At 40.6% G+C, this 15039-nt stretch overlaps 4 protein-coding genes across 4 annotated transcripts; 2 read left to right on the top strand and 2 right to left on the bottom strand.

Moving 5' to 3' along the window:
• Window positions 1-149: 149 nt before the first annotated feature.
• On the bottom strand, window positions 150-2048 carry LOC9647116. Its single transcript, XM_024687024.1, has 8 exons — window positions 1608-2048; window positions 1375-1533; window positions 1267-1320; window positions 1073-1204; window positions 967-1023; window positions 780-899; window positions 616-710; window positions 150-566 (listed from the first exon to the last, which is right to left on the bottom strand). Exons 1-6 carry the CDS (start codon window positions 2034-2036, stop codon window positions 804-806), a joined length of 927 nt encoding a protein of 308 aa, XP_024542792.1. The 5' UTR covers window positions 2037-2048; the 3' UTR covers window positions 150-566; window positions 616-710; window positions 780-803.
• An 86-nt stretch (window positions 2049-2134) lies between these two features.
• Window positions 2135-3028, top strand: LOC9629144 (probable protein phosphatase 2C 6). The gene has a single exon (XM_002962264.2). The coding sequence runs from the start codon at window positions 2135-2137 to the stop codon at window positions 3026-3028; it is 894 nt and encodes a 297-aa protein (XP_002962310.2).
• A 4432-nt stretch (window positions 3029-7460) lies between these two features.
• LOC112348657 (pentatricopeptide repeat-containing protein At4g02750-like) lies at window positions 7461-9128 on the bottom strand. The gene has a single exon (XM_024681601.1). The coding sequence runs from the start codon at window positions 9126-9128 to the stop codon at window positions 7461-7463; it is 1668 nt and encodes a 555-aa protein (XP_024537369.1).
• Window positions 9129-9184: 56 nt separating this feature from the next.
• On the top strand, window positions 9185-9796 carry LOC112348654. Its single transcript, XM_024681590.1, has 2 exons — window positions 9185-9698; window positions 9751-9796. The coding sequence occupies exons 1-2, from the start codon at window positions 9205-9207 to the stop codon at window positions 9794-9796; spliced, it is 540 nt and encodes a 179-aa protein (XP_024537358.1). The 5' UTR covers window positions 9185-9204.
• Window positions 9797-15039: the final 5243 nt, after the last annotated feature.

The raw sequence follows: 15039 nt of genomic DNA, 5'->3' as shown, positions 1-15039 counted from the left end.
ATGGTTTCTCGGAGACATGCTTTTCGCAAAAGAGGACTCGCTGGTGCGTGGAGTGGGGTCGCCGGGGGCAAAATACAGACGCGCCCAACACGAAACAAAAATGCACGAGGCGGAATTGCGCTCCAGCAAAAAGGCTGTGCGGGTCCATCTTGATTCTTGACAAGAAAATCCATTTCAAATTTGCTTTCTAAAACCATTGAAATTAATCGATATTCTCGATATTTTTTTTATGCCCCTTCCCTTTCTGGGTCTGTCATTTTTGTGTGTGTGTGTCTGGGTGAGTGTCAAATTGCTTCCCCCACAGACTTTAAAGAGGCCTACACTGTTTTCTTGCTTTCTGGGCTGGCCTGGACCTTTTTTCCCTGGTTGGTCTGAGCCCCAACAGTGACAGCTCCAAAATCCCAGGCATAATCTCGGGCTTTCTTTTTGCCATGTGTTTGTGCTTGTGATAAAAAAAACTCACCAAACCCTTGAAAACCGAGGTTCCATTTTTTTGTCAAACTTGGCCTAAGCGTTCCATGCTGTAAGAGATTCGGCCAACGTTTGTGGATGGACTGAATGGCCACCTAAAAGAGAAATTTTTGTGAATCGCAATGGGCATCGTCCAGAGTTTACCTTTAGACCAGCGAAAGAGAGCTTGCCTGGAAGGCTTGGACTTCTTTTGTTCGGTAATATATCTCCTTCTTGGATGTTGATGTCTTTGCTATTCCCTGATTATGACAATGGGGCTCCTGGCAAGTTAGTATGCACAAACAAAAATTGGAGTTCTCTTTACTTACTACTCCACTGTCGTCAGACAGACCTCACTTGCGAGAGAAGATCTCGAAAGCTAGCAGGATCAAAAAATTGCTTTGGCGCAGGGTTCTAACAGATGGTGACTGCGGCGGGCCGGAGTATTCCTAGATACCATACATCCATAGCACACGGTAAAAAAATTAGTGCTCAAGAGAAAAGAACGAGATCGACCTGTTCAAGCTTCAGCTTCGCAAGGTTGTAGCCTTCGTCCACTGCACCCTTAATCACCTTGAATGGAGAGAAAGCGTTGGATGAGCTCTTGAAGAGAACAGATTACCTGCTTAACAAAAACGTTGGACGGATCGTCATCTTTCACTGTTGATTTGGATCCCAGTCCAGTTGTTTCGTCATCTTCGGGGTCTGTTGCATTTGATCTCGGTCCAGTTGTTTGATTTTGTCTCGCATTAACCTGTGACAAGACACAAAAAGAGAAAACACGTAAGAGGTTTTTCTTAACACAAGTACTGGTACTTCGGAGATTGTGACATAGACATATCGGATCCAGGCTGCACGAAGTCGAGCTTCCTGTAGCAACAAAGCTCGTCGGACAAGAAAAAGAAAAAGACTATTACCATTTACCTCGCTCATAAGATAGCTCGCCTTTGGATCATCGGTTTGGATCGCAAACACACCCGAGAGCGCGCCATCAGCAAGAATAAGTTGCAGTTGCAATTCCTCCATGGCGATCGAGGACTGGTGTGCTTCAATACAGGCACTCACGAATTCTTCAGCCGCAAGCTGCAAAACAAAAGCCAATGAATTAGTTTCGAGAGAAAAAAACCAAAAAATATAAACTAAAGAAAAAAAAATACCTCGAAAGGCTTACCAAGGCCTTCCAGTCGCATCTGCAAGAAAGATTGTTGGAGCCGGAATGCCAAGCCATGGCTAAGAGTATTGCGATCTTGTATATCTTGCGATGGCAATCGCAGTGTTGTTTCCTTATCACTACCAATTCCGGGACGATTATCCCCCACATCCGAGACGTAAGATTCCACTCCCACGCCAGCATCGTCCCGGATCGCTTGCGCTAGCTGCTGTATCGCCGATGACGCCTTCGCCATGGCCTCGGACAATGCGATCAAAGAGCTGCTCACTTCTCCGAGAGATTCGAGAATGCGCAGCCGCTGGGAATCACCTGGAGGTGGTGGAGACGCTGATGCGTGGACAATCCCGCCACAGCGCCTTCTCCAGCAGCGTGGCGCTGGAATCGCGAGCGCCGAGCCATAGCCCGCTAATGCCATCGCCAAAAAACCCTAAACCTCCAAATAAAATTGCCAACAAGCCCTAATCCATCCAGTCCCTTTTAAATAGTGTGGCTTTTAGGGTGTGGGGAAAAGCAATGGAATCCTTCGAAGACGTTCGTGTCAAAGTTTTGGGCTTCATGGAGAAGGGTCAGCGACGGGCAATGGAAGATACGTGTTCCATGGAGAGTATCGTTGGTAGCGGTGCGTCGCTTATTGGCGTTTACGATGGACATGGTGGCAACTCGGCTGCCATCTATGTCAAAGAGAAGATTGGCAGCCTCTTGGCATCAAACCGAGATTTCCATCGCGGTAACTACGCAGAGAGCTTGCACCAGGTGTTCATGGAGCTAGAGCGCTTGTTAATCAGAAGGGGCACCAGTGGAACAACAGCAACAGTGGCTTTGATCACCGCCACCAAAGTTTTTGTTGCAAGCGTCGGGGATTCATTTGCTATGCTGCTGCAACAGGATGGAACGTGGATCAAACTCACGGAAGATCACAAGCACTCTTACCCAGGGGAGATGGATCGGGTTCGAAGAGCCGGAGGTTCCCTCACGGCTAACAAGTCTATCGTTCAACAGGGCGTACACATATGGCAGCTTGCCATGACAAGATCACTGGGAGATCGATGTTTCAAGTCTAACAAAAAGTTTGGAGCTGAAGAACAAGCTGTGAGCCCAGTTCCAGACATTGTGGAGTTTGAGATACCACAAGGATGTGGGTTTCTTGTGCTTGCTTCTGATGGCGTGGATATGTTTCGTGCACAGTGGAAGATGGAAAAGCTGTTGTTGGAGGATGAGCTGATGAGCAAGAATAAAAAATATCTGCAAAGGGCTGCCAAAGAATGTGGTATGTTAAGTGAGTTTAATAAAGACAACCAAACTTTAGTGGTGATACAATTCAAGGCTGCTGCTTGCTCCCCAGTGGATAAGCTCACCATGAACAAGTATAGCTGGTATACTAACTTCGGGAAATTGGCCATCAAGTAAGTTATAGTTGAGGAAAATACATTTGTACAAAATAAGTCACCGTTCTAATGCTTTTAAAAAAGAGAACAGGAGAACCTCGTCAAAACGGTCATGATCACTGCATATACCCGAGACGATCAATCCAAGAACCCAGTAGCGTCTCTTGAACTGCGATTGACTCAAGATATCCATTTTCCCAGAAAGGGCAAATGGATAAAGTCCGAAGGATGCCAGAAAGGACTTCGGTTATGGTCGTTGGATTTTTTGATGGAGCGGATGTTGTCTCGTCGACAACGCTATTGACAGTTGCCCATAACGGGAACTTGGAAGTAGCCCGAGAGATCTTTGACAAATGCCTCACAAAAACGTTGCGTCGTGATCTCCACCTACGTGCCTACTCGTATCGAAAGCGTTTGATCTGAGGCCTAGCAGGAACGTCCAGTTGTGGAATGTAATGCTCTCGAGATATGCAAGCAGCTCTTCGATCAAATGGAACACCACACGCTCGTCTCGTGGGATGCGATGCTCGCGGCTTACGCCAACACCGGTCTCCACGATCTCACGGTAGATTTTTTTCCAATCGATGCCCCGCAAGAACATCGTTTCATGGACGAGTTTGCTCACTCTCCACGCCAATCGTGGCCGCGAGGGCGATCTTCGACTCGATGCCTGAGATAAATCTCTGTTCGTTCAATGTGATGCTCGCCAGATGCGTCGCCAATGGATCTGTCGGAGAGGTGAGGGAGATTTTCGAGGAGATGGCGCTCAGGAACAAGGTGTTGTGGATCAATCTTCCGTAGGGACGTCCATACCACTGCAAAGTCCGAGAAGACATCGTCTCCTTGAAAGCTATGGTGGCAGCCTACGCTCAAAATGGGCATTTCCAGCAAGCAAAGAAGCTATTTGACAAGCTTCCCGAGCGGAGTCTTGGAACACGATAATTGCCTCAAACTCGGCAGATGGTTGCTGGAAATTCGCTCTCGAGCTCTTCCACTCCATGACTCTGGATGGAGTTCGAGCTGACGACATAACTCTGCTGTGCGTTCTCTTCGCGTGTAGCCACTCGGGATTGCTGGGAGTTAGCAGGAACTAATCCACTTCATCTCCAGCGACTGGGAAACTCTCCCTACTTTGCAGCACTTCTGGACAAGTGACAATGCCTTACGTGTCAAATTCCATTGCTTGGGTGAGTTTACTGAGATCATATAGGATCCAAGGAGGATCATGTGCACGTCTCTAGCAAAGTTATGGAATATGGGAATAAATATATTAATTAGGAATTTTTTTTATATACAAAATAAATGGATTAGATTCAGTCTCAAATGGATAGTTTATATATTATAGTATTATAATTAGCATATTATCTAATACATATATATATAAACCTTACTCTAGAAAATAAAAAATGTGATGATGATAAATTAGGTGGAACATTTGGAGCTTCTGTTGCAATTATAAACTATTACAAGAATTTAAAGCTCCCACATACTAATAGTTATGACTAAGATAAAACCTAAAACTATGGCACAAAATCTTGATAAATTAATTGTAATTTTATGTGCAACTACCAAATGCTTGAAGCAATTTTAAAGCTATTAACTTTGAATTAAAATAAAGGACTTCAAAAGCCATTACAGTCCATAAAACACTATTATAAAAAATGATACATCATGTTTTTAATTATATCCATTGATGATCCTTTAAGACTATCATTAACTTAGATTTATGATTATAAGTAGAACCTACTTTTACATCTTCCCTTCAATCAATATCCAAAATCTATATTAACTTGGATTTGTGACTTTTATCCTTGTCCAGTAGCACACATAGGAAGTCGAACTCACTCTATTCTTCTTCTACATCCCTTCCTCAAAAGAAAATAAAAGTTTTAAAACATTAGGTTCATTCAAATTTGTTGTGCTTATCCTTACGTTATTATTTATATTTAGTTTCACTTCACTATAACATCCCTTTGGCCTTATTACATTGAAGAAAAATGTTTTATTTGGACTCATCATGTTTGTCTTCACTTCACAATCCATGTCATTTGTCCTTACTCCACTACCATATTCACTTATCCTCAGTCTATCATCAGAATCAAACTCATGTTTGTCCCCTCTACCCCCTCTGAAAAAGAAAAATATATTTGAAGCATCAGGACAAAGAAGAAAAAGTGAGGAATAAACATTATGGAAAAGAAAAAGTGGATAAAGAAACATTAAAAAAGAAAATTTCAGTACTTATTAAAGTGAAAATGGGGAAATAAAAATAATGATATGTGCTTAAAGAGGAGACTTCCTGTCATAAAATGCTTAAAGCACCTAAATATAAGCAAAAAATTCACATTGCTCAACCTCCTCAATATATAACTCAACACTTGATATAGGAAAATCAATAAAAATATCCACACTCTCAAGGGAACCCATAAACTTCTTAATAGTAATAATAAATTAGATTTTTTTAATGGTACTTATAACTAAAAATACGTACTCAACTTGAAACTATGGCAAAAGTGATTCAATTCTTGGAATAGGGGAATATTAAACACTAGAAATGATCAAAGACTCCGTTACTAAAACAAAAATAAAATTCTCAACTTCACACATATGCTTAATATTTAAATAATATGAGGAGTACAGAAAACACTCAACTCAACACTATACTAAGAATAAAAATTATAAGAGGTATAAATGATCAATGTTAGAAGAAGCAAATATTGCATATGAGAAAGAAATATTAAAAACTTGAAAAGATGGCTTAGTTAAGGAAATTAAAAAAAGTTAGGAAAAAGTAAAAAGCAAAGAAAAAGAATTAGATTGCATATTGAAAAATTAACAATTACCTTGCAAAATTTTCAACTAATCATAAAGCTATTTTCATTATAATTAAGCTCCTTATCACAATCTAAAATTCACTTTAGCTCATATTCATTATTTTCTTATAAATTTAATTCTCAAACATTCTTCAAGAACCACACTGTATATTATCCATATCTCTTTAATTGTTGTCATGATCACACTCTATATCAGTAGAAGATAGTAGAATATCGAGAACTATAAAATCTATGTAATCATATCTTATAGAAGTTAAAGATGGGTATATTAATATATCATGACCAATAATACTAAAAACTCAATTCAACAAAGTAATTTTAACATATTTAAGTGATATACTCTTTGATTAATGATGGCACAAAAGAAAAGGATGCAATGAAGATAAAAAAAAGAAGAGAAAATCTAAGCACAACAATAGTTAGAAACATTTTAGAGGATTTTGTATATATAGAATTATAAATAATTTCTAATAATATTTTCAATTAACTTAAATTCAATAAACATTGTAAGGTTTGTAAATATATGTACATATTACATGCTTAGGTAATATGCTAATTATAGTACTATAACATTTGAACCATCCATTTAGAACTATCCATTCTTGTATATTAATAGGGGTTAAACCTCAATTAATATACCTATTCCCATATCCCAAACACTCACATTTGTGGAAATTACAATCAAAACTCAACCTAGCATATATAGAAATATTTTACATAAAAACTCAGCATTTGATAGATAGGTGGTTAATGGATTTTGAGTATTACACTATTCACAAATACATTATTAATTAGAGAAATTTATGATAAATTTTATATTATAAAAAAACAAAAAATATAAAAAAAATTTAAGACCTTTTGAGAATGAATTTAAATAACTTAAGAATATAATATTTGTGTAGAATATAATGATACTGAATTTTAAAGGGAAATACTTACTGTCATTTAAATATAGTACAAAACTTTCCAAAAAATTATTTTTTATGAAAAACTTAATCAAATAATAAAAGGTGCAATTACATAATGTAAGGACAATCATGTCAAAGTCTTTGGCTTCATGGAGAGAGTTCAAGGAGAGACAATGAAAAATACATGTTCTATGGAGAGTATCATTGGTAGCAATGTTTTTCTTATTAACACTAACGATGGACACAGTGGTGACTCTGGTTGCCATCTTTGTCAAAGAGAACATTAACTCAGATTTCCAGTGGGGAGCAAAGAGCTTGCAACAGGTGTTCATGGAGTTAGACTACAACTTCCTAATAAGCAAGGACAACTGGAATAATAGCAATGGTGGCTTCGATCACCACCACCAAGGTTGTTGCAAGCATTGGGGATTCCTGTGCTGTGCTGCTGCAAGAGGATGGAACCAAATATCACGCATACTCTTACCCAGGAGAGATGGATCAGGTTTGAAGAGCTGGAGGTTCTCGTTCAACAGGATCATTGGCAGATCGATGTTTCAAGTCGAACGAAGAGTTTGGAGCTGAAGAGCAATCTATTGACAGGTTGACTATAGTGCTAAAATATCTAAAAATGGAACTTAAAAATAAATTAGAAATACTCAAGAAAAGGTAATATTCTTAAAAGAAATAAATAAAGCTATAGAAGGGTTAAAATTCAAAGACTAGGACTTTCAATTATGTTTCCTAGCAACACATAAGGTACACTCTCTTGAGGATCACACTCAACAGCTTGTTTAGCCGCCCTAACTCCGTGCTCCAAATTTCTTGCTGTCTTAGAAGCCCCAAGCAAGCTCGTCCAGTCAACAGCACTGGCTGTAAATGGCATGTTCACAAGAAGATTCTTAGCATCTTCCAAGTATCCCGTCCTACAGAGCAAGTCAACCATGCAACAATAATGCTGCTTTGTCGCCTTCACTCCGAAATCAAAACCCATGGAGACAAAATATGATCTTCCATCGTAAACTCTACCTAAATGGCTGCAAGAGCTCAACACCGATGCAAAACACACCTGATCTGGAAAATCAAACATTTGCATCAGCGAAAAAACATACAAAACTTTCTTGGGACGCCAATTCCTACAATAAGCACCAAGCATGGCAGTCCACGTTACCAGGTCGCGGCATGGGATCCGGCTGAACAGCCTCTCCGCATGTGACACGTGACCACCCTCGGCATATCCGCTCAGGAGACAGTTCCACGAGACAAGGTCCTGAACTGGCATGGCATCGAACATTAACTTGGCATTTTGCAGATGCCCAGCTAAGGAATATGCCGAAAGCACCACAGTCCAGGAAGTTATGTCCAACTGTGGCATTGTGTCAAACAGGAACTTCGCCTCTTCGAGTTGATTGTTCTCAACGCAAGCTGCTAAGGCTGTGTTCCAGGATATGAGATCTTTCTCTGGCATGTTTTGAAAAAGATTCATGGCATCTTTATAATGCCCAGTATGAGCATATGCAGTTAGCATGGAGGTGAGCGTGACGAGATCCCACACGGGCATGCTATCAAAAAGATTCTTCGCGCTGTTAACGTCCTTGCTTTCGGCACACGCGTTGATAATGCAATTCCAAGAGACCAAGTTCGCTTCGGGCATGTTGTCAAACGTTTGCATTGCCTTTTGGAGATTCCCAGACCGAGCATATGCCCAAAGCATCAATGTCCACGAAACGAGGTTCCACTCGGGCATCCTCTCAAAGATTTCAGTAGCCGTGTCAGCTTTTCCCGCATGAGCATATACAGAGAGCATACAAGTCCATGCAACGAGATCTCTGGAGGGCATGCTGTCAAACATTCTCTTAGACTTTTGTAAATGCCCCTTCTCGGCATATGCCCCAAGCATGGACGTCCAGCACACGGAATCTCTTTCCGGCATCTCGTCGAAAATCCTCTCGGCGTCCTCCAGATGCCCTGTTCGGGCATATCCCTCCAGCAAAGCTGTCCAGCAGATAACATCCCAATGTGGCATCATTTCGAACAAAATCTTTGCATCTTCCAGTTTCCCTGCCCGCGAATATGCCGTTAACACCACACTCCACGACACCAGCGTCCTCTTCGGCATCTCCTCAAACAGCATCCTCGCCTTGTAAAGATTCCCGTTTCGGGCATATGCCGAGATCATGTAGTTACACGAGAAAGAATCCTTGGGCTGGATGGTGTCAAAGACATCCTCGGCATCTTTCAGCGCCCCGAGCTTCCCGTACAATTCGACGAGCTTCCGGAGAACATAAGTGTCCGTGCGGCTGCGAGAGGTGCGAATCCGATCGTGCAAGTCCCTTGCCGCGGCCAGGCTCGAGCACGACCTCACAAGCTCGACAGCATCCATGGAAATTCTTCCTGGATCTTTGCACGCTTGCACCACCGATCACATTCGACGTCGAGTTGGGAAAGCAAACACGTGAATGCAAGCATTGAAATTGATCGCGATGCCAAACAAAAACCAAGCCCGTTTTGTAAGACGCGGGGAAGCGTTACTTACACAAACGCTGACCCGGGAACGAAGATCTATGGCCCCCTCTGTGACATCACAGACAAGAGAGTTTTATTTCATTTGCGGGGGTGTATATAAGCGGCAAGCCTCCATCCCAGCAAGCCAAGCCATCATCTTCTCTTATATCTTCATCTTTGTTGCGTCCATCTTTCTCTCGAATCCCATCCATGGCTTTTGCGAAGTCTGTGCTGCTCATGCTCCTGGTGCTCGCCATGGTTGCAACGCTTGCTCGCGCGCAGTGCTCCCTACCCAATCTCCAGGACATTGTGACTTGCATCAACAACGCTATGGGCGATCCAACCAAAATCGCCGAGTGCTGCAGTCGCTTGCCCACTTGCGCTTGCCGCATCCCCTTGGTGAAACGACTCCTCCCTCAGTGCTGCCCTTGAGCTTCAACGTTCAAAGGTTATAATCTTTGGATAAGTTTTTCTTTTTTACGACTTGTTGCTGCTGTCAGGGAAAAGGAGCGCAGCTGCAGTCCAAGTTTACATACTCGTGAATAAGGGACTTGAAATGAAGTGATAATTGTGCTCCTGTTGCTCTCCTAATATCATATCAGAGTTCTTATGATATGTTCTTGTGAGGTTCGTACTTAGCAGCGGTGCATGCAACGCAACAACGTTTGGGTGTTGGATTTGGAACCCAACTGGCGTGATTACTCGACGCACAGCTATGGCAGTTCGCATTTTTAAGTTTCTGCAACTGCATGCTGCTGCTTGGCCTCTGCAAGAATATCTGTTGTGTTCGTTCTAGAAAAATGCTCTTGCAACTAGAAAGATGAGTTTAAAAAAGTTTCCAAAGTAAATGGCAGTTCCTCTGACGGTTGACCGCCGAGGGTCCTTGTCACTCTTTATTTGCTCCACTGTTGTGGGTTACAACACTGGCTGCTGATTCTTGCTTTGACGAGTCTTCTTCGATCCAAAAGACTAGAAAGAAACAGAACAACACTTAATGGAAAATGGAAAAGAAAGAAAAAGGTGGCGAACTTATTTTCGGTTGGACGATCCAAAATTGACATGGAATTTATCATCTCCCACAGAAGTGATATTTGAAGCCATGCCGTGCGCAAATATCGCGTTGTGGACTACAACTGATGGTTGCATTGGAGATGTTGATCATGCATTTTCAATATTCCAGTAGATAAGGGAATGACATGGCTGTAGCATTTGTCACGAATGGATGCACTTGAGTGTTTTGAAAAGAAGAAGGCATTTCAATGCTATGATCCAAATCGTTGTTAATGACTGTGGACTGATTTCAAGTCTGGACACATGTGTTTACCTTATGTATGCTCATCACATGGATCACAAAAGTAGGGAATATTAACCAAGACCAAGAAGTCTATAGCAAAGTTCCTTTGCACAAAAGGGACACGATCCTGCCATGCTATCAGCAAATGCCCAGAAAGGGCATCTGCACCACGAGGAGAAAGCAGGATTTAATTCTGCTCCAGAGAAAAATGTGATGTGCTGATCTGCATCACTGTTTCCAATGGCCAAGTTCATTTGCTCGAGGGTGCCACGTGACTGCCACGATCACCACAGCTGTGAGCTGCAAATTGCTTGGCCTGTTTCAAGACATGATCTTGAAAGGCGTGAGGATCAAAAAGTACATACTGAGATAATTTTTCTCTCTCTTTTCTGGTGTTTAATCTGGCCAAGCAGTGCCTCATTGCAAGTTGTTCTTGATCTGGATCTACTGTGTACTTGCAAAATGCTCTCTTGATTTTGCAGTTGAAGTGCTCATTTCTCTCATTTTCCTGATGGTACCTGCATCTCTGGCTAAACTCCTTAATCTAGAACATCCAAGCATATTTAAGGATATTTTCAATAAAGGTTTATATATCTTAAGGTTTGTTCTCAGCCTGAGTGCTTTGGGTTTACCTTTATATTAAGCCACAGGTACATGAATAGCAAGGACTTTATGCTTAGATCCCCACATTGTCACTTTAACATTCCCAAAGACTTACCTACTTGTATACTTACTTATGTTGCAGCCCTTACACAGGAAGAGATCAAGTGGCACCATATGAAAAGAATAGTTCTTTAGACAAAACTTTAGTGGAATGTATATTTATAAAAAATTATATAGTATAATTATATTCTCTCTAGAAAAAGTTATATAAATTTAAAACAATATTAAAGGTATTATTATTTATCTAAACCAAAATTCTTAATGAAATTTATTCAATTAACCTAAAAACTCTACATGGTCCAAGTTGAAACCAATTCAATAGTTATAAAAATTCCATTATGCTAATAATAATATATAGCATAGTTCAAGATTTGGAGGACCATTAGGAGGGCATTCATAGGTATTACAACTTGTTTTGATCATTTTGTATAAAGCACTTTAACTACTATATATATATATATATATATATATATATATATATATATATATATATATATATATATATATATATATATATATATATATATATATATTTGCCTATTGAATAACATATGAAACTATGGTCCAACTTGTTGCAACACTCAATACAATTTTTTCCATTGAAAACAAATCATTTACTTTATATTTTATAATTGGATAATGATGATGTAAACTCTTGAGTTTAGACTTCCCGATATGTCACCCAACTCAGTATTATTCAAACCCAAAGACACTTAACCCCAAATATCCTAAGACTTTACCCTTTAGGTCGAGCCTAGCCAAAGCAAATTGGATCTGCTAGATGTTAATTAACATATGATGCAATTCCCCTAAACAAACTAATAAAGTTGAACCCGATACTTCTCTGATACCAAATGTAAGTTTCTAAGTTTAAACTTCGCGAGGGGACACCCCCCCCCGTACCATTCAAACCCAAAGACGTTTACCCCTAAAACCTTTTATTTGATAAAAAAGGGGATGCACTTTCGTTTATGGGTCCTTTGCTTTTATATTTGAAACTTTAATAGATCGTTTCTTAAATCATTCTCTTTGGTTGCTTACAAATGAGAATTGTGGTACTATTATTATCCCATTTGTATATGGGAAGTGCTCAATAAACTCTATACCTTTGTAATATGTGTATACTAAAGATATAACAAATAACTATCCTAATTTGAATGTTAAAAGTTCATGATCCTTGTGATCATCCCTTTGAATATCTAAATAAGTTGTTTCATCAAATCATCCATCTATGGATAATAACAACTTATGAAAGTGTGATATGTCCCTAACCAAGATGTCAAAACATAAAATGCCTCGTTCTTGAATGCCCTTGTGAACTTGTTAGTTATTCATTTACCAAGTTGGATTTTATGAGTTTTTTGTGACGTTATTCAGTTTAAATAATATTTTAGTGGCTTTTCAACAAATGATGGATAAACACTTAAGAGTAATACATACTTTAACTACTTCACTTTAAACAAACTTCTTACTATTGATCCAACACTTTGTAAATATGGATGTGTTTTTCCTATACCCCTTCTCAATGGATTATCTATGAAGTCGACAATTACCTTTAGCATATTTCAAAGAATTGTAAATAATATGTAATACTTCCTTGACAAAATGTAATACCTTAATCATTTTGTTGATCATTTTTTTAACTATACTACACCATTATGAGTATTAATGAAGTTATGAATATCATTTTTTATATGGTCTAAAGCTTACAAATGGGCATTTATGGATCTCAAGAGGTATTTATAACTCCTCCAAATTTGGCATATCCTAACTATACTTAATATTTCATTTGTGCATTGATGTTTCTAATATTGATATTAGAGAACTGTTGATGCAAGAAAGTATGAATGTGTTTAGTTAACATCAACCCACTATATATATCAGTTATATATTATAATTAATAGAGGTGAACTACTTTACAATAGAGGAGTGTCTAGCAGGGTTTTAAAAAGTTTAATGTGTACTTGCATGGGTTTTAAACATTGTTAGAAGGCAATCATGTTGTAGTCACTTCATTATTAAAGTGGAAAAACTTAATTGAATGTATTATTTGGTGAGCTTCAAAGCTTTAAATTTCTAACTGTCAGGAATCCCCCAATTCTTGCCACATTCTTGACTCTCGCCGGATTCCTGACCTGCAAACCACATTCCTGACTCTCGAGACACTTCCCTATTCCTGACTCTCAAGACACTTCCCGATTCCTGAGTCTCGAGCCACATTCCTGATGATGATGTGGCGCCTCCTCGACCTCAGCTATATTTAGGCCGTCCTCGATCCAAGAGTGGTGGAGCTTCATCAACCTATAGTATATATAGGTTAGCCTTGTTCCATTTCTCCACAATCTGAATCAACGCCAGTCTAAGGCCTCTTCTTTGTTTCCACTAGCTTTTCTCTTTGTCTTTTTGCATTTTCCAGTCTTGATCTTGTCAGGGGTCTTGACAGTTTGATTCAGATTGTGCTTTTTCGTTTTTTGATTTAGCTCGTTTTGATTGTTTGATTACCTTTGCCTTTTTTTCCCCCTTTTTTCTTTCTTCTTGCCAATGGAGTCTCCAAGCCATCCTGATTTCTTTGCTGAAGTCCTTGCAAAAATCCAGTCTGAGAATACCGAGCTGAAGGCAACCCTTCTTCGCATGCAGCAGGAGCTTGCTTCACTTTCGGCTCAAGGATCCAGCAAAGTTCCTGAACCGAAGGTGAGCTTCCCAGCGAAATTTTCAGGCAAGCGTTCGGAGCTTTGCGGATTCCTGAACCAGATGGAGTTGATCTTCGCACTTCAACATCGGCGGTACCCTACTCCTGAGTCTCAAATCGGCGCGATTGGGACGTTGCTCGAAGGTGCAACTTTGTCATGGTTTTCTCCTCTTTTGGAGAAGAGCATGAAAGGGGTCGTGGTTCCAGAACTGATGGATCTTCAATTGTTCAAAGAGAAGCTCGAAGCATGTTTTGGCGAGACGGATCGAGTTCGGGCTGCTACCACAAAGATGAGACGTCTCTCTCAGGGGTCTCGTCCTGCCTCGATCTATGCTGCAGAGTTCCAACTCCTTGCTTTGGACACTCAATGGGATGAGCGGGCCCTGATTGACCAATTTCGTTTCGGCCTCAACAACGGTGTCAAGGATTTATTGCTCACCATGGAGGATCCCAAGGACCTGTCGGATGCCATCAACAAAGCTGTTCGATGTGACAATCGTCTCTTTGAACGTCGTCAGGAAAGTCGCCGCGCCGCTGTTTTTCCGTCCCAGACTCAGGAATCCCAGCTTGAGTCTTCGGGGCATACTCCTGAACCTACTGCTCCGGTTCCGATGGATATTTCTGGTACTCCCCGACTCATTAGAGGGAAGTTGAGTCCTGCTGAGAAGCAATGTCGAATATCTCATAATCTTTGCCTCTATTGTGCTGATCCTAATCACAAAGCAGCTGTATGTCCCAAGAAGCCTCCTCGACTGCTCGAGTTCACTCTGCCTCAAAGTCCACCTCTATTGCAGTCGGGAAACGACCCTATCCAAACAGAGTAGGAGCTGTTTGTTTGGACTCCCCGAATAAAAATCACTTTTCTTCTTTATCAAGCTCCTCACCACCTTTCATCAAAGCCACCACCAATTCCCGCAACTTCCGCGTCCCATGTCTCCTTTCTTTCACCGGACAATCAGGACTCAAGGCTCTGGCGTTACTGGACTCGGGTGCAACTTCCTGCTTCATGGACACGGACTTTGCTGCCCGACATCACGTTCCTCTTTCTCCTACCATACGGGATTTGAGGGTTGAAGGCATCGGCGGGCATTTTGTGTCTCCATCTTCTGGACTTAGGGAAACGTTGCCCGTTCAAGTACACAT

The sequence above is a fragment of the Selaginella moellendorffii genome, unplaced genomic scaffold (genome assembly GCF_000143415.4).
Source record: "Selaginella moellendorffii unplaced genomic scaffold, v1.0 SELMOscaffold_1, whole genome shotgun sequence".
NCBI lineage: Eukaryota > Viridiplantae > Streptophyta > Lycopodiopsida > Selaginellales > Selaginellaceae > Selaginella > Selaginella moellendorffii.
This window is presented reverse-complemented; position numbering and strand designations above follow the sequence as displayed.